This window comes from Lepus europaeus, chromosome 5 (assembly GCF_033115175.1).
Source record: "Lepus europaeus isolate LE1 chromosome 5, mLepTim1.pri, whole genome shotgun sequence".
Classification (NCBI taxonomy): Eukaryota; Metazoa; Chordata; class Mammalia; order Lagomorpha; family Leporidae; genus Lepus; species Lepus europaeus.
The window spans coordinates 32,864,134-32,883,205 of NC_084831.1; the positions used below are offsets into that span (position 1 = coordinate 32,864,134).

General features: G+C 38.9%; 1 protein-coding gene across 13 annotated transcripts in view; it reads right to left on the bottom strand.

Moving 5' to 3' along the window:
• SCMH1 (Scm polycomb group protein homolog 1) overlaps nt 1-19,072 on the bottom strand; it is a 219,479-nt gene that overhangs the window by 142,078 nt on the left and 58,329 nt on the right. For 8 of the 13 annotated variants that reach the window (XM_062191072.1, XM_062191075.1, XM_062191063.1 and 5 more), the window contains 3 exons: nt 10,538-10,667; nt 3,129-3,191; nt 2,603-2,626 (listed from right to left, as the gene is read on the bottom strand). In XM_062191072.1, the coding sequence (XP_062047056.1) occupies nt 2,603-2,626; nt 3,129-3,191; nt 10,538-10,550 (100 nt within the window). In that variant the 5' untranslated portion in view covers nt 10,551-10,667. Of the gene's footprint in view, nt 1-1,490; nt 1,691-2,602; nt 2,627-3,128; nt 3,192-10,537; nt 10,668-11,078; nt 11,137-19,072 lie in introns of those variants that run through there. The other 5 variants (XM_062191069.1, XM_062191066.1, XM_062191065.1 and 2 more) reach the window with 4 other exon arrangements.

A 19,072-nucleotide genomic window follows, 5' to 3' on the forward strand; every position in this document is an offset into this window, starting at 1 on the left:
AGCCTGAAGTACTGGCGTCCCACGTGGGCACTGGTTCAAGTCCTGATTGCTCCACTTCCCGATCCAGCTCCTTGCTGTTTGGAGAGTGGACAAGCAGATGTAAGACCTCTCTCTCTCTTTCTGTCTCTACCTCTCTCTGCAACTCTGTCTTTCAAATAAATGAAATAAATCTTTAAGAAAGGAAGGGAGGGAGGGAGGGAGGGAGGGAGGGAGGGAGGGAGGGAGAAAATGGCACAGTGGCAGTAAGGAGGTAGTGCCATGAGCTTCCTTTTAATAACCAGAGGCCAGTGACTGAAAAATAGTCTAAACATGTTCTATATGGCCCTAAAGTTAGAAGTATGACTAATAGAAATTATGAAGAAACAAATTTCAGTCCAATAAATACTTAAGTATGAAGTGAGTTGCCCAAAGAGTTTAAGTCCCCACCAGCTTGAAGAGTTTAAAACATTTTATAAGAAATTCAGAATATTGAAATTAGAAATATTGGACAAACGATGATTATTTTAATGTCTTTCCCAACTCATGAGATTCCACAAATCTGAATTTTATTTCAGTTTGACTCTTGTCTGATGTCTGCTGATGGGAATGAAGGATTAATTTCTATCAGAGAGGCAGTGGCACTGCGGCACAGCAGGTAAAACTTCCACCTGCAGTGCCAGCATTCCATATGGGAATCAGTTCCAGTCTCTCCCGGCTGCTCCACTTCCTATCCAGCTCCCTGCAAATGGCCTGGGAAAGCAGGAGGATGGCCCAAGTCCTTGGGCCTGTATAGGAGACCCAGAAGAAGCTCCTGGCTCTGATTTGGTTTAGCTCCGGCCAGTGTTGCCATTTGTGGAGTGAACCATCGGTTAGAAGATTTCTTTCTCTCTGCCTCTGCCTCTCCTTCTCTCTTCTCTGTAACTCTGACATTCAAATAGATAAATCAATCTTTAAAAAAAAAAAAAAACCCAGAAAATGATTACATCCTATTAAAAAATGTATATCAGAATATATGTATATGTTATCCCATACTCTCATGAGAAAAAAACACTTTCAAATTTTACTATCATTAATAACTAAATATACCTTATGTAAATTGAATATCAACATTTCACAACTCTCCACTAACTAGCAGGATATTTACAACATGCCTGAAGTTGCCATTAAGCTGTAACTGTTATCATTCATATCAGCATGGAAACTAACATAGTGGCTGTCACTAAATGTTTTCCATGTGCCTGCATCACTCAAGACTACATTCAGTATTTCCTATGTTTATTCCAACATGCTCAGGTTTTATTTTCACTTTAAAGATCTCAGGAAGATTAAGTAAGTTGGCTAAAAAACAAACCAAAAAAAAGGTATGCAGGAAAAAGGAATTTGAACTGAGGCCTGATTCCTATGTCCACAGTTTTCTCAACATACATCAGCACGTTGGAAGGCTTAAAGAAAGTTTTTAGGAATAATCAAAAATAACTATCATTGGTTTATCAATTGCCAGGCACCTTTACCTGCATTATTTCATTTCATTCATTTCTTCAGTTCATATTCATAGAACACTTCATTTCAAAGAATGTCAGAAGATTTGATTTAAAGTCAGAGTATAGTTGCTGGCCAGAATGAAACCACAACAATCCTCCAAAGTTGAAAATTTTTGAGAGTTTTTAAGATGTTTTCACATCCATTAGCTCACATAATTTTCTTCACAACCCTGTGAAGCAGGCAGAATGGGATTATTATCCCCGTTTTACAAAAAATAAGGATCAGAGTCACAAAGTTACTCAGTGGCAGAGCTGGTGCTTAAAAAATCCAGGGGTTCTGACTCCTAGTTTAGTGTCTTACTATTTATGTTATCTCTATGTCAGTGGGCAGTGGAAAATATTATGTCATAGGAAGACAAGGCAAGAGGAAACAGATGATAACGAAGCTGAACACATGAAATTACAATAATATATAAAAAATAGTTTAACAAAAATCAATGAAGTTATCAGGATATCCATATTTATGTCATATTTAGGAGGATTTTAACAGATTACTAAGACATTAAAACTGATTTTCATATAGGAACTCTGAAAGCTAATTAAGAAATATTAGTTTTATTCCTCAAATTCTAGTCTTGAAGTATACTACGCAGGGATGAAAATCAAATCCAGTAGTTTGACTTGTTACTTGATAATATTTTAATATGTCAGTTTTCATTTAGTCAATAAATTTAGAATATCTCTATGTTTAAGTATGGTTCAATTTATTTCATGAGTAATTTCTATTGGGAAAATTCTACCAAAGTCTGATTTATGGATGGTGGAGATTTAATTCTGGATTCAGCAAATTAAGATATTTCTTCCAGTTTGGTTTAGTTTCCATTCCTCCCTGTATTCTATGCCATTAACCACATCCCTTCCATTTTTGTTAGCTTAGTCTGTGGCTGCCTGATAACAGGGAATTGATGTGACAACTGAGATGAACTAATTGGTATAATTAGGCAGAAAAGAGCACAGGATTCACTGGATTACAAGACAGAGACACATGGAATTCTTCTCCTAGCTGATAAAAATGGTTTCAAATTCAACCCCTGGCTTAGTAAGTCCACTTATTTAACATAAACACAAACAAAGTTTCTTACCTAACTCCAGGATAGCAGCAGCTTCTATTAAAGAGAAAATAAGTTACAGCATAAGTCAACACAACAAACATCAAAATGACAGAAAGGTGAAATTCTGGAGTAAAATAGGGTTTTGAGGGTTTGCCTAGTCCAATTCTCTCATTTTAAAAGATACTGAGTTTATCACTGGTGATTGTGGAGTACGCCATCAATTTCTGCCTAGTCTTGAGTCTAAATTTGTAAAAACTAGGGAAATCTAGAGAGGCTAAGCAACTGAGCCTAAAGCTATGAAGTTAATTTGAGATTATCTATACTCAGAATCTAGTTGTCCTAATTTCCAGCTTAACAAGGTATATTGTCCTTAACACATGCCTGTATAAATGACAGTATTTGCTTTTGCCTTATTGCATAAGTTATTTGTAAACTCATACCTCTAAGAACAAGCAAAGGTGATCATATTTATGTTTTCTAATTAAGGCAGCATGGTATCCACATAAAAAGAAATGTCAAATAAAAACCTTTCATGCTACATAGATTTTAATCTTACCTTGACACTGGGATGGAGACTCTGATAGGTGACCATATTTATGTTTTCTGATATCACTCCAGTCTATTACCGCAGGAAGAGAGAAAATAATCATGTGAACAGAAAAACAAGATTTAATACACTCCACTTTAGCAGTATGTCTTAATGGTTTATAATAAATTGATCAATTTCTGAAATTCCGTTTTAAGTAAATACTCCAAAACAGAAAAATACTTTTATTTTAAAAGCTTTAGTGCAGTTTATAATAACAGAAAAAAGTGAGAAGGAACACCACCTCAATGTTCAAATCAGAAGACTGATTAAGATTTGGTAATATGATCACTTGTCAAACTGCTCTTGTTAAACTTTCTTTCTACAAAGTTACAGCAGTTAAGGCAGTATGGTATCCACAAAAAAACAGATCCATGGACCAACGGAACAGAAAGACTCTAGAAGTAAACTCATATACTTAAAGCCAACTTTTCTTTGACAAAAGTGCTCAAAATATGCATAAAAATGAGTCATTTCAAAAAGTGGTGCTGGGAAAACTGAATATCCACATTAAAACAATGAAACCAGACCTCTATCTCTTACCATGTACAAAAATTAATTCAAAATTGATTAAGGACAAATGTAAGACCTAAAACTTTGAAACTACTAGAAGAAAACACCACAAGACACTGAAATGGGCAAAGATTTCCTGGCTCACACCCCCAAAGCACTGGAAACAAAATGGAATTTCAACAAATTGAAGAGCTTCTACACAACAAAGGAAACAATCAACAGAGTGGAGAGAGAAATTACAGAATGGGAGAAACTTGCAAGTTATGTATCTGACATGGGGTTAATATTCAGAATATATAAGGAACTCAAACAACTAAAGAACAAAATAAATAAACAAACCCAAATAGTCCAGATAAAAAATAGGCAGTAGATCTAAACAGTCATTTTTCAAAAGACATACAAATGGCCAACAGGCAACTGATAAAAATACTCCATATCACTAATCAAATCAAATTCTGATTTCACATGCAAATCAAAATCACAATGAGATACCACCTCACTCCAGTTAAAATGGCTATTATTAAAAAGACAAAAGAGAACAAGTGTTAGCAGGGTATACTGCACACTACTGTAGGAAGTTGAGCCATTGTGGAAAACAGTATGGAGGTTCCTCAAAAAACTAAAAATACAACTACCAAATGATCCAGCAATCCAAGGGAAATAAAATCCATCTATGGAACAGTCATCTGCACTCCCATGTTTGTTGCAGCACTATTCACAATAGCCACAAAACAGATATAACAGATATGCCCATCCATTGATGAATAAAGAAAATGTGACACATACACAATGGGATACTATTACTCAGACATAAAAAGGGTAAAACCTTGCCATTTGCAAGATGGATAAAACTGAAGTCATTATGTTAAGTGAAAACACTAAGCACAGGAAGATGAGTTTCACATGAAATCACATGTGGAATCTATAAAGCAAGGTGATCTCATAGAAGTTAGAAATATAATGGTGGTGGAGGTTCCAAGAGGGCAGAATAGGGAGCGAGCTTACTGATAATCCAGGAGTAGAGTTTAATAAAAGTGGAGATTGTGTAGTCTCAGGGAAGAGTTAGGGAAAAAACAGCAGAGGAAAGTCTTTCGTAATTAGAGGGACACAGTAGACCTACGTGGAGGGCATGGGCGCCCACGGCTCAGGACTCTAGCTGTCGAGAGCCTCCGCACCAGTGCTGGAAATTGAGTTCGTTAAATATTTCTTAATTTGGTTTATGATAAAAGTAGTTTCTTATAAATCAGAAAAAAAGAGAACACAACTTGAGATCACTGAAATCATTTGGAGGGGCTGGCACTGTGGTGCAGCAGGTTAACACCCTGGCCTGAAGCACCAGCATCCCATATGGATGCCGGTTCAAGACCCAGTTGCTCCAGTTCCAATCCAGCTCTCTACTATGGCCTGGGAAAGCAGTAGAATATGGCCCAAGAGCTTGGGCTCTTGCACCTGTGTGGGAGACTCAGAAGAAGCTCCTGGCTCCTGGCTTGTGTAGGCGTAGCTCTGACCGTTGCAACCAACTGGGGAGTGAACCAGCGGGTGGAAGACCCGCCCCCCACTCTCTTTGCTTCTCCTCTCTCTGTGTAACTTTCAAATAAATAAATAAATAAATAAATAAATCTTTTTTTAAAAAAAGAAATCATTTGGAGCCCTCAAGAAAAATGGTTAGGAATGTGTCTTGGGGCCAGCGCTGTGGTCAGCACGTTAATGCATGTTAATGCCCTGGGTGTCAGTTCTAGTCCTGGCTGTTCCTCTTTCAATCCAGTTCTCTGCTTTGGCCTCGGAAAGTAGTAGAAAATGGCCCAACTCCTTGGGCCCCTGCACCCATGTGGGAGACCCGCAAGAAGTTCCTGGCTCCTGCCTTCAGATCGGTGCAGCTCCAGCTGTTGTGGCCATCTGGGGAGTGAACCAGTGGATGGAAGACCTCTCTCTCTGTCTCTACTTCTCTCTGTAACTCTGTCTTTCAAAAAAATAAAATAAGTCTTTAAAAAAAAAAAGAAATATAATGGTGGTTATCTGGGGTTGCAAAGGGAAGAGGAGAGAGAGGGGGAGGGAAAGGTTGATTGATAGATACTAGGTTATAGCTAGATAGGAGTAAGAAGTTCTGGAGTTCTTCTGCACAGTTGGGTGACTATGTATAATGTTTATTTCCCTATAGAAAAAAAAAACTAGGAGATAGGGTTTTGGATATTTTCACCATAAAGAAATATTGCATGTTTGAAGAGATAAATATATTTACCATTATTGAACATTATATAATGTATGCATATACCAAACATTACATAGTACCTCATAAATAGGTATAATTTTAATAAAATATCTCTTTAAAAATTTTTTAAATAAAATAATTTTTTAAATGGGAAAATGTTTAAGCTATAATGCTGTCAGGCAAAATATGTGATAAAATTATATCAATGATAAAATCACAATTATATAAAATTAAAAACAAAGAGCATCCAACTTTTTTTAAAGATTTATTTATTTATTTATTTGAAAGTAAGAGTTACATAGAAAGAAGAAGCACAGACAGAGAGCGAGAGAAATTTTTCCATCTGCTGGTTCACTCCCCAATTGGCCACAGCAGCCAGTACTGTGCTGATCCAAAGCCAGGAGCCAGGAGCTTCCTCTGGGTCTCCCGTGCGGATGCAGGGGCCTAAGGACTTGGGCCATATTCCACTGCTTTCCCAGGCCATAGCAGAGAGCTGGCATGGAAATGGAGCAGCTGGGACTAGAACCAGCACCATACAGGATGCCAGTACTGCAGGTGGTGGCTTTACCTACTACGCCACAGCACTGGCCCCAAGAGCACCCATCTTATAGGATGAATTGTGTATTCCAAAACTACATGAAGTCTGTGCTCTCCACTGTATTTGGAGACAGAGTCTTTAAAGAGGTAAGTAAGGGGGCCGGTGCTGCGGCATAGTGGGCTAAGCCTCCACCTGAGGCACTGGCATCCCATACGGCTTTGGATTGGCCCAGCTCAGGCCATTTGGGGAGTGAATCAGTGGATGGAAGACCTTTCTCTGTGTCTTTCCCTGTCTATAACTCTGCCTCTCAAATAAATAAATAAACTACATTAAAACAAAAAGAGGTAATTAAGTTAAAATGAAGTTACATTAAGGTGGGCCCTAGTCCAATGCAACTGGTGTCTTTACAAAAGAAGGAATTTAGACATGGGTGGGACAGAAAAAAAAAAAGACACCAAGGAACCAACAATACTGACACCTTAATTTCAGATTTCTCTTGTTTAAACCACCAGTTCTCTGGTTTTTCTTCTGGTAGCCCTAACAAATTAATAAACCACCAAAAACTACCACTATAAAAAAGATGGAAATAGACAGACAATTGGTTATATTTGAGTGGTGGTACTGGGTTCCCCCCCTTTTTGTTTTATAATCTTGTAATTTTTCAAATGCATTTTCTATAAAGATGATGTATCACTTATTTTTATATAATAGGAATTATTTTCCTTGTTTGAAATTTCAGATTCATTTACTGACTCTATAGTACCATTTTCTCACACTCAATCACCCATGATGTCTTTGATTCTCTTCTTATCCAGCTCAGATTCCACAGTTCTTCACTACAATAACTCTCTGGCAAGCACTTGTAATTCCCTTTCACCTGATGGTCAAACTTGCCTCACAAGTCATAATCAAAACTCTGCTTAAAGCCATTATCAACCTATACCTTTTCTACCCCAGCGGCTCACTAGTACTAAAGAAAAACAAACGCTAACCAACTGGTCTCATTTTAAACTTATGGCTACAATCCTCAAATGCCACTTCACACTAGCCAGAAATCAGACATTTTCCCATTATGTTTGCTTTTCCAATAAAAAAAAAAATCATGTATTTTTCCTTTTCTTCAATCTCCCAAATATTCCTTCCACCAACTTCACTCTTAGGGAAATATCTTAATTCAGAGATCACTGAGAAAAAAAAAAAATAACTGTAGGAGGGCCTGGCGCTGTGATGCAGTGGGTTAACATCCTGGCCTGAAGCGCCGGCATTCCATATAGGTGCTGGTTCGAGACCCGGCTGCCCCAGCTGGCTTCGGATCGGCGCAGCTCCAGCTATTGCAGCCAATTGGGGAGTGAACCAATGGCTGGAAGACCTCTCTCTCTCTCCCTCCCTCTCTCTCTCTCTCTCCCTCTCCCTCTCCTCTAACTCTTTCAAATAAATAAATAAATCTTTAAAAAAATAACTGTAGGAGCTGGCGCCACGGCTCACTAGGCTAATCCTCCGCCTTGCGGCGCCAGCACACCAGGTTCTAGTCCCAGTCGGGGCACCAATCCTGTCCCGGTTGTTCCTCTTCCAGGCCAGCTCTCTTCTGTGGCCAGGGAGTGCAGTGGAGGATGGCCCAGGTCCTTGGGCCCTGCACCCCATGGGAGACCAGGAGAAGCACCTGGCTCCTGCCATCGGATCAGTGCAGTGCGCCGGCTGCAGCGCGCCTACTGCGGCGGCCATTGGAGGGTGAACCAACAGCAAAAGGAAGACCTTTCTCTCTGTCTCTCTCTCTCTCACTGTCCACTCTGCCTGTCAAAAAAATAAAAAATAAAAATAAAAATAAAAAAATAACTGTAGGAACCCTTCCTTGATTTTTAAAATTTGCTCTTATTTAATGGTATATATCCAAGGACACAGTGCTCATTTAATGTTGGGTGAGTGAATTAACCTACTCATTCACCATTCTTTCTGACTTCTCTCCTACTATTGTGCATGGAGTATCTGTTTTATCAAAAGTCAATCCTCTATTTTTGCTCCAGATCGTACTATCTTTCATTCTCTTAAGGACTTTGCAGGTATCTCCTTTCCAATAGACCATCTATACTACTATTCTTACCATTCTATTACCTTCTGCCAAAAACAAGAAACAGTCCCCTAAACACTTGTCCCACCCTGCTTTCTTGCAGAATTATGGGGGAAGAGGGGGAGGGATCTTGCTGGTCCAATACCCTTCTCTTAATCACACATATCCCTCCTCTCTTTGTTACCCAGGAAAACATAAAGTTGCCTGAAGTTATTGCTTCCTCTACCTCAGATTGTATCCTCATTCAAATAGTTCTTCTGTCCACCCCTCCAACGAGGTTACTCTCAAGTTGTTATTTCTAGCACTGATCTCTTGGAATTCTACACTTTATATATACAATTACCTGCAGCCCATTTCTAACAAACTCTGGTAACCTGTTACTCTTTTTGGCTCCCCCAGCCCAGTAAATGGCATCTCTATCACTTTATTTTTTTAAAAAAGATTTATTTGTTTGAAAGAGTTACACACAGAGAGAAGGAGAGGCAGAGAGAGAGGTCTTCCAACTGCTGGTTCACTCCCCAATTGGCCACAATGGCCAGAGCTGCGCCTATACAAGCCAGGAGCCAGGAGCTTCTTCAGGTCTCCCACATGGGTGCAGGGGTCCAAGGACTTGGGCTACCTTCCACTGCTTCCCTAGGCCATAGCAGAGAGCTGGATCGGAAGTGGAGCAGCAGGGACATGAACCAGCACCCTGGGATGCCAGCACTGCAGGCGGTGGCTTTACCCATTATGCCACCGTGCCAGCCCCTCTCCATCACTTAAGATACATGGAGGTTATGCACGAGCACATAGAAAAAACTTAAAAATGTCTTTTTACCAAACTCAGAAACAGTTATACAATGAGAAAAAAAAGTATACACATTAAGATGTCAATACTTCAATGCATGTTCTCATCAAAATAATTGCAACAGAGGGACTAATACTTAAAATACAAAAAGCACTATGGTTAGTGTCCCATGTGGGTGGCAGGAAGCCAACTGCTTGAGCCATCACCACTGTCCCTTACTCCCCTACGTCTGCACTGGCAGGAAACTGGATTCAGAAGCCAGGAACTGAACTCAGGCATTATTATATAGGATATGAGCATTTTAACTTACACCGTTTGCATTATACTTCTGCTGGACAGTGTCAAATTAGATAACTGCAATTCAGTGTGGATGGGGCATAAGGCACATGGAAGAGGGGTAGGCTAAGATAGGAGAAGTAAAAAGAGGTCACTATCAGTGGCCATATTATTTTTACTATAACAGACAAAGCATATCTATCTTAACCAGAAAAACAATGAGCAGACAGAAGCAGATGCGAGGGCTGGAACAGAGAACATACTAATGGCCTATGGGACCTTGGTTCTGGAGGCCCATACTATACTCTTTGTTTTCATATGGCTTGGTTGTTCCCCAGTAATTGAAAGAATCCTATTTTGGATAGCATGATTTCAGCATCAAGGAGAACAGCAAGTTTGACATAATCTTATATAAGTTAAATTATCCCACTTGTCTCTTGCAACAGGTAAAAAAGTGTAAGATATAGCAAACCAGAAAACTATGCTTAAACATGAAGAGATTTTTGAAAAGGTTCTTGGTTTCCATAAAACCAAAATTTGATTAGGTTCTAAATCCTAAAATTTACAAGATATTTTTCTAATAAATTAACTAACACTATTAAAAAGTCACCATAAAAATGATAAGAGTGCATACCTTCCAGTAATGGCTATGCGTTTTAATGACATTTAAATAGGACAATATAAAGTATCTAAATGTTACCTAATACAGATAATACATTCGTTAAATAATAGGTTTTTCTTTCTTTACTTTCTCAATGATATCTCTAATGTAGCCGAACTGTTACAGAAATACTTTCAGGCATACAAAAATCAACACTAACAAACTCTTCTTCCAATCTGGAAAACCTGTGATAATGACAAGGTGACAGCATTGCTATAGATAATAATAGATAATGGATGGTTTAATTAGTAATGAAAAATTCCTTGAATGAGTCCTTGCTAGGTCTTTTATCTCTCTTTCACTTCTAGGATACTATAAAAAGATACTTACCACTAGGCTGCATAGTCAATGGACTAAAAGCTGATCAAGCAGTTAAGAAGTCTGGGATTTATCCCTGGATCCTCCAATACCTTACTCTGACCTCTGACAAATCAGTTTCTCTGTATGTTAATTTCTCCATCTGTAAAACAGAGGAGAGAGGAAGGGTGACTGCTTATTACCCTGTAGAGCAAGGACAGCTTTAAGTATTAACAAACTGTGTTACATTATTTTAAAAAGTAGGATATTTAGATGCAAATTTCTTATCAGAATGTCATGATTAGAAGATACTTCATAGCAAGTACCACCAATTTAACTTAATTAAGCTTCTATATTCACAGAACTACAGATATCTGCTATATTTGGGCCCCTTTAAATACTGAACATAATTTCCAACTAACCAGGGTAAACCAGAAAATCAAAAGACACTAAAAGTTGGGGCCAGTGTTGTGGTACAGCAGGTTATGCTGCTGCCTGAGGCACCAACATCCCATATGCATACCAGTTCAAGTTCCAGTTGCTCCACTTTCAATTCAGCTCCCTAATAACATACCTGGGAGAGCAGTGGAGGATGGTCCAAGTGCTGGTTCACTCCCCAAATGGCAGCAATGGCCAGTGCTGGGCTGATCTGGAGCCAGGAGCCTAGAGCTTCTTCCAAGTCTCCCATGTGGGTGCAGTACTTGGGCCATCTCCACTGCTTTTCCACAATGTATCAGCAGGGAGCTGGATCGGAAAGTGGAGCAACGAAGACTTAAACCAGCGCCCATAGAGGATGCTAGCACTGCAGGCAGAGGCTTAATGCTATATGCCATAGCGCTGGCAACAAAATAAATAAATCTTAACAAACAAAAAAGATACTAAAAGCACATTAACATGGTGTTACTGTGTATTTCCTTCAACCCATGCCTTCCCTTCCCCCACAGCCACAATTCATATGGAGGAGCTTTCATGTGACTGTATCTGGATATGGAGTTTTTTAAGGGAGGTAACTAAGGTTAAATAAAGTCCAAGGCTAAATGAAGTCATTAAGAGTAGGACCTTATTCTAACTGGACTGGTATCCTTAAAAGAGAAGGAAGAGACATGAGAAACTTTCTCACTCACAGAGCAAAAAGGTCATGTGAGGACACAGAGAGAAGGTACCATTTGCAAGGAGCGAGGCCTCAACAGAAACCAATCCTTCTGGCATCTGGATCCTGGACACCTAGCCTCCAAACTGTGATAATATAAATTTCTTATTTTAAGTCACTAAAATCTATGGTATTTTGTTATGGCAGCCCAAGGACATGGTCACAGGACAAATGAGCCTGTAGTAATTCTGAAAGTATCTCAGAACATTCACTCTGTCCTTTATCACAGTCTGAATGGTGACAAAGTAGAGCAAAATGCAAAATAAAACACAAAATGAAAAACGCAGAATTTGGAATTAAAATTTTATGCTTGTTTGAATCTCAACTCTATATTTCCTTAAAGACCATTTTCCCTTTACCACTCTTGGCTAGTAACTCTCGGCTAGCAAGCACCACACTTCAGTTTTCTTAATAGTAAAGTAGAAATGATAACCCCAATGATACTTGCGTCACTGGATTGTTGCAAAGAATTGAAAAAATGGCTTTCTTTACAAGTGCATAATGCAGATAACAAGGACTAAGGAAAAAAAAATTCTGTTTACTACCTTCCTCACAGGGAAAACTCAGATCCTAAATAATACAATGTACTTACAAAAAAGTACATTACTACCTGTTACTAGTTAGCTGCAAAGATTTTGACCATTAACACTTTAAGTAACTACTCTATGTAAAATCTGTGATGGGGCCAGCGTTGGGTCATAGCGGGTAAAGCTGCCACCTGTAGTGCCAGCATCACATATGGGCACCAGTTCAAGTCCCGGCTGCTCCACTTCCTATCTAGCTCTCTGCTATTGCCTGGGAAAGCAGTGGAAGATGGCCCAAGAGCTTGGGCCCCTGCACCCATGTATGAGACCTGGAAGAAGCTCCTGGCTCCTGGCTTCGGAACAGTGCAACTCTGGCCGTTGCGGCCAACTGCGGAGAGAACCAGCGGATGGAAGCCCTCTCTCTCTCTGCCCCTTCTCTCTCTGTGGAACTTTGACTTTCAAACAAATAAATAAATCTTTTAAAAAAATATCCGTGAGTCAACAACAGGAGTCACTGTGTACTTACATCTCATGTGGGATCTGTCCTTAATGTGTTGTCCAATGTGAAGTAATGCTATGACTAGTACTGAAACAGTATTTTTACACTTTGTGTTTCTATGTGGGAGAGAACTGATGAAATCTTTACTTAGTATATACTGAATCGATCTTCGGTATATAAAGATAATTGAAAATGAAAAAAAAAACTTGGTTTTAAATTGGACATTGCATAGAAAATTAATCAATTTTTAAAAAATATCATGTAGGATCTCTGTCCTTAATGTGCTGTACATTGTGATTTAATGCTATAACTAGTACTTCAACAGTATTTTTCACTTTGTGTTGCTATGTGGGGGCAAACTGTTGAAATCTTTACTGAATATATACTAAACTGATCTTCTGTATATAAAGAGAATTGAAAATGAATCTTGATGTGAATGGAAGGGGAGAGGGAGCGGGAAAGGGGAGGGATGCAGGTGGGAGGGAAGTTATGGGGGGGGGGGAAGCCATTGTAATCCATAAACTGTACTTTGGAAATTTATATTCATTAAATAAAAGTTTAAAAAAAAAGAAAAAAAATCTGTGATGATTACTTTCACTTTGGTTCTTCTTTCTACTGTTTCCTGGGACCTTTAAAAATTATGGTAAAGAAAAAAAGAAGAAGACCTAAATGAAAGATCTCTGTTAGTGAGATCCCAATGGAAAGAACGGGGCCATCAAAGAAGGAGGTACCCTTCTCTGAAGGGAGGAGAGAACTTCCACTTTGACTGTAACCCTATCGGAATAAGATCAAAGTCAGCGAACCCTAAAGGCTTCCATAGCCCTGGCAACTCATGACTAGAGCCTAGGGAGATTACTGACGCCATGAACAGGAGTGTCAAATTGTTAAATCAGCAACAGGAGTCACTGTGTACTTACACCCCATGTGGGATCTGTCCCTAATGTGTCGTCTAAAGCGAAGTGATGCTATAACTAGTACTGAAACAGTATTTTTATACTATGTGTTTCTGTGTGGGCACAAACTGATGAGGTCTTTACTAATTATATACTGAATTGATCTTCTGTACATAAAGAGAATTGGAAATGAAAAAAAAAAAACAACCTGGTGTTAAAATGGAAATGGCATAGAAAATTAATTAATTTGAAAAAAAAATTATGTAGGATCTCTGTCTTTAATGTGCTGTACATTGCTATTTAATGCTATAATTAGTAATCCAATGATAGTTTATTCACTTTACGTTGCTATGTGGGCAAAATGTTGAAATCTTTACCTAATATACACTAAACTGATCTTCTGTATATAAAGAGAATTGAAAATGAATCTTTACATGAATGGAAGGGGAGAGGGAGCGGGAAAGGGGAGGGTTGCGGGCGGGAGGGAAGTTATGGGAGGGGGGAAGCCATTGTAACCCATAAGCTATACTTTGGAAATTTATATTCATTAAATAAAAGTTTAATTAAAAAAAATTATGGTAGTACAATCTTCTTAGAGGAAATTAAAGTGTCCAAAAGATAGTAATGACGTTAAGGGGCTAGATAAGAAGAGCAACATGAATCCCCAAGATGGAGGTTCAGAGACCTAAAATATTAAAATAGTTATCTCTGGAATACCTTGGAAAATATGTCCTCTTTGATTTCTGGGAAAAGGCACAAGAGCATAGACTACTAATATCTAGAGTAATACTGTCCAATAGAACATCACAGAAAAGTGATGACAGAAATGTTCTATACCCATGTTGTCCAGTGAGTAGTCATTAGTCAACCAGAGGTGGCTATACAGTCTTTTTTTTTTTAATTTTTAATTTTAATTTTTTTTGACAGGCAGAGTGGACAGTGAGAGAGAGACAGAGAGAAAGGTCTTCCTTTTGCCGTTGGTTCACCCTCCAATGGCCGCCGCGGCTGGCGCGCTGCGGCCGGCGCACCGCGCTGATCCGATGGCAGGAGCCAGGTGCTTATCCTGGTCTCCTAGGGGGTGCAGGGCCCAAGCACCTGGGACATCCTCCACTGCACTCCCTGGCCACAGCAGAGAGCTGGCCTTGAAGAGGGGCAACCGGGACAGAATACGGCACGCCGACCGGGACTAGAACCTGGTGTGCCAGCGCCGCAGGCAGAGGATTAGCCTATTGAGCTGCGGCGCCGGCCGGCTATTCAGTCTTGGAAATGTAGCTGACATGACTGAGGAGCTGTATGTTCAATTATATTTAATTTTTATTAAACTTACATACTTGGTGAAGTAAGTCAGACACAGAAAGACAAACTACACATGTTCTCTCTCATACGTGGAAGTTAAACAAAAAGCCAATTTGAATGCAGAATAGTGATTACTAGAGACAACAAAGACTATGAGGGGGGAGAGGGGAGGCATAAAGAATATAGAGGTATAAAGAATATCAGAATAGAGTCAGATGAAAGAATAAGTTCTGGTATTCTACAGCACAGTTCACAATAACATAAAATATATTTTATGAATGGCTGAAAGGGAGGAAATCACAGGCTCCAAATACGGGATGGCGATGGGGAAATGATGCTGATTACTCTACTTTGATCTACAGACATCACATACTTATACATGTACTAGAATGTTACATTGCACCCCAGAGGTACATGCCATTATGTGTTAATCAAAAAATTTGTTTAAGTATCAGGAAATGGAAATACCAACTTCCATTTGATCATTACACAAAGTAGACATGTCATGAAGGATCACACTTTATCCCACAGAAATGAACAATAAAGTGTTTCCACATAGACAAGTGTGACTGGTGGCTACTGTACTGAATAGCGTAGATCTAGAGACTGTAAAGCTGATGGTATTTCTGAAAATCCATCAAAGAAAGATAATATGTGGTAGAAAAATCTGTAAATCTATGGAAGCACTCTCTCAAAATGTTATAAAATAATCACAACAGGTCACTCTTGAATCAAGAAAAAGAAATAATTATATTATGAAAAATTCAGCTATAAATTATAACTTGCATATTAATTATTAACATTATATAGCTATCATTTTAAGTATTTATTATGCTGAGTACTTAAGGTATCACCTTGCTGAATCTTTACCACTTAACATAGTATTAATACTCCCTATTTACTAACAAGGAAATGATATCCAGAAAGGCTAAGTTTCTAAAAGTTTACAGTCAGTAGAAAATTCAAGATTTGAATACAAACTATGCCCTTAACTATACTGCCTCCCACCTCCTTCACCACTTCCCTGCTACCCCAAAGAAAAACACAGAAAGAAACCACACAATTGCATCTAACATCAAACAGCCCAGTCTGGGAAAAACTATAATCATGTGATTATGGATATTCTACTCATTTTACTATAGTAAAAACTGAAGCACAAATGCTCGTTAGGTTGGTCTGCACATTGAATTAGGCACAATGTGAGACTTCATGATTTAAAGGTAAAAGAAGATTAAAAAGAGGATGTCCACAGGTTTTAAATACCCAAAGAACTTGGAAAATACAAAATAAGTAATGTAGCTATATACACATACAAATGAGGGGAAGGAAGAGGAAAGAAAGAAGAGACTAGGGAGGGAGAGATATTTCCACCAGAAATGGAAAATGTAAAATACATCAGATGTGCTTCTGAAAACCCATTGAGACAGAACTCTTCAAAGTGTTAGATAAATCACAATCCTATGCCAATATGCATAGAGATCAACAGAAAAGCTAGAAGTAGAACACCAGCTCATTGTGGTCAAGAAAGACAAGCTACAGGAAGTCAAGAGACTACAGGAAGTCAACAGATGGGGCTATTCTGTGACATGCCTCTGAGTAAACGCTCTAAGTTTTCCTTAGTGCTTCTCAGCTGATTTTTTTCTCCAGCTCTCCTTTATTTACTTTGACTTCATTTAGAATGATTTGCCAGGAGAGGGAGGAGGAGAGACAAACTAGACAATCCCTTTCTCAAAGACAGCAATAAATTCTGTCTCCTCCATGTAGCAGATATGAATAAAGAAGACAAAATGATCTCTCCTGACTCCTGCTCTTCCCCCTACTTGCTTTGTGGCAATTACACACCTCTGTGTGGGCATGCAGAGAAAAGAACCCCAGAGAACACCAACATTTCCTTTAACAAAAAGGCCAGCTAGTAATGAATGGTTATTAAAAATGCTAAGAAGCCATGTCTCCTTTTGTCCTATAGGCGGTAGATTTCAACTATGCATAATGTTTACCCATTGCAGAGGCATATATGGGTGTGATCCAGAGCAAAGGAGAAGCTGATGCTTTTTATAATGATTCTGGCTCATGCTTCTTTTATTTTTTTAACTTTTATTTAATAAATATAAATTTCCAAAGTACAACTTTTGGATTATAGTGGCTTTTCCCCCCATAACCTCCCTCCCACCTGGAACCATCCCATTCTCCATCAAGATTCATTTTCAATTATCTTTATATACAGAAGATCTACTTAGTATTTACTAAGTAAATATTTTTAACTTTTATTTAATAAATATAAATTTCCAAAGTACAGTTTATGGAATACAGTGGGTTCCCCCCCCATAACTTCCCTCCTACCTGCAACCCTCCCATCTCCCACTCCCTCTCCCATTCCATTCACATCAAGATTCATTTTCAATTCTCTTTATATACAGAAGATCAGTTTAGTATATATATATGTATTTTTAAATTTATTTATTTATTTTTTTGACAGGCAGAGTGGACAGTGAGAGAGAGACAGAGAGAAAGGTCTTCCTTTTGCTGTTGGTTCACCCTCCAATGGCCGCCGCAGTAGGCGCGCTGCGGCCGGCGTACCGCGCTGATCCGATGGCAGGAGCCAGGTGCTTATCCTGGTCTCCCATGGGGTGCAGGACCCAAGGACTTGGGCCATCCTCCACTGCACTCCCTGGCCACAGCAGAGAGCTGGCCTGGAAGAGGGGCAACCGGGACAGGATCGGTGCCCCGACCGGGACTAGAACCTGGTGTGCTGGCGCCGCAAGGCGGAGGATTAGCCTAGTGAGCCGTGGCGCCGGCCTCAGTTTAGTATATATTAAGTAAAGATTTCAACAGTTTGCCCCCACATAGCAACACAAAGTGAAAAATACTGTTGGAGTACTAGTTATAGCATTAAATCACAATGTACAGCACATTAAGGACAGAGATCCTACATGATATTTTTTTAAAAAATTGATTAATTTTCTATGCAATGTCCAATTTAAAACCAAATTTTTTTTTCATTTTCAATTATCTTTATATACCGAAGATTGATTCAGTATATACTAAGTAAGGATTTCATCAGTTCTCACCCACACAGAAACACAAAGTGTAAAAATACTATTTCAGTACTAGTTATATAGCATTACTTCACATTGGACAACACATTAAGGACAGATCCCACATGAGACTCCTGTTGTTGATTTAACAATTTGACACTCTTAATTTAGCATATATTAAGTAAAGATTTCAACAGTTTGCACCCACATAGAAACACAAAGTGTAAAATACTGTTTGAGTACTAGTTATAGCATTAATTCACAATGTACAACACACACGTTAAGGACAGAGATCCTACATGAGGAGTAAGTGCACAGTGACTCCTGTTGTTGACTTAACAATTTGACACTCTTGTTTATGGCGTCACTAATCACCCTAGGCTCTTGTCATGAGTTTCCAAGGCTATGGAAGCCTTTTGAGTTCACCGACTTTGATCTTGGTTAGACAAGGTCATAATCAAAGTAGAAGCTCTCTCCTCCCTTCAGAGAAAGATAACTCCTTCTTTGATGGCCCATTCTTCCCACTGGGATCTCACTTGCAGAGATCTTTCATTTAGGTTGTTTGTTTGTTTGTTTGTTTTGGCCAGAGTGTCTTGGCTTTCCATGCCTGAGAAACTCTTATGGGCTTTTTAGCCAGATCCAAACGCCTTAAGGGCTGATTCTGAGGCCAGAGTGCTGTTTAGGACATCTGCCATTCTATGAGTCTGCTGTGTATCCCGCTTCCCATGTTGGATCATTCTCTCCTTTTTAATTTTATCAGTTAGTGTTAGCAGACACTAGTGTTGTTTATGTGATCCCTTTGGCACTTAATCTTATCATTATGATCAATTATGAACTGAAACTGATCACTTTGACTAGTGAGATGGCATTGGTACATGCTATCTTATTGAGATTGAATTGGAATCCCCTGGCACGTTTCTAACTCTATGATTAGGGGTAAGTCTGAGTGAGCATGTGCCGAACTGTACATCTCCTCCCTCTCTTATTCCCACTCTTATATTTAACAGGGATCACTTTTCAGTTAAATTTAAACGACTAAGAATAATTGTGTGTTAACTAAAGAGTTCAACCAATGGTATTAAGTAGAACAAAAAAAACTAAAAGGAATAAAATAGTAAATTGTTCCTCAACAGTCAGGACAAGGGCTGATCAAGTCATTGCTTCTGATAGT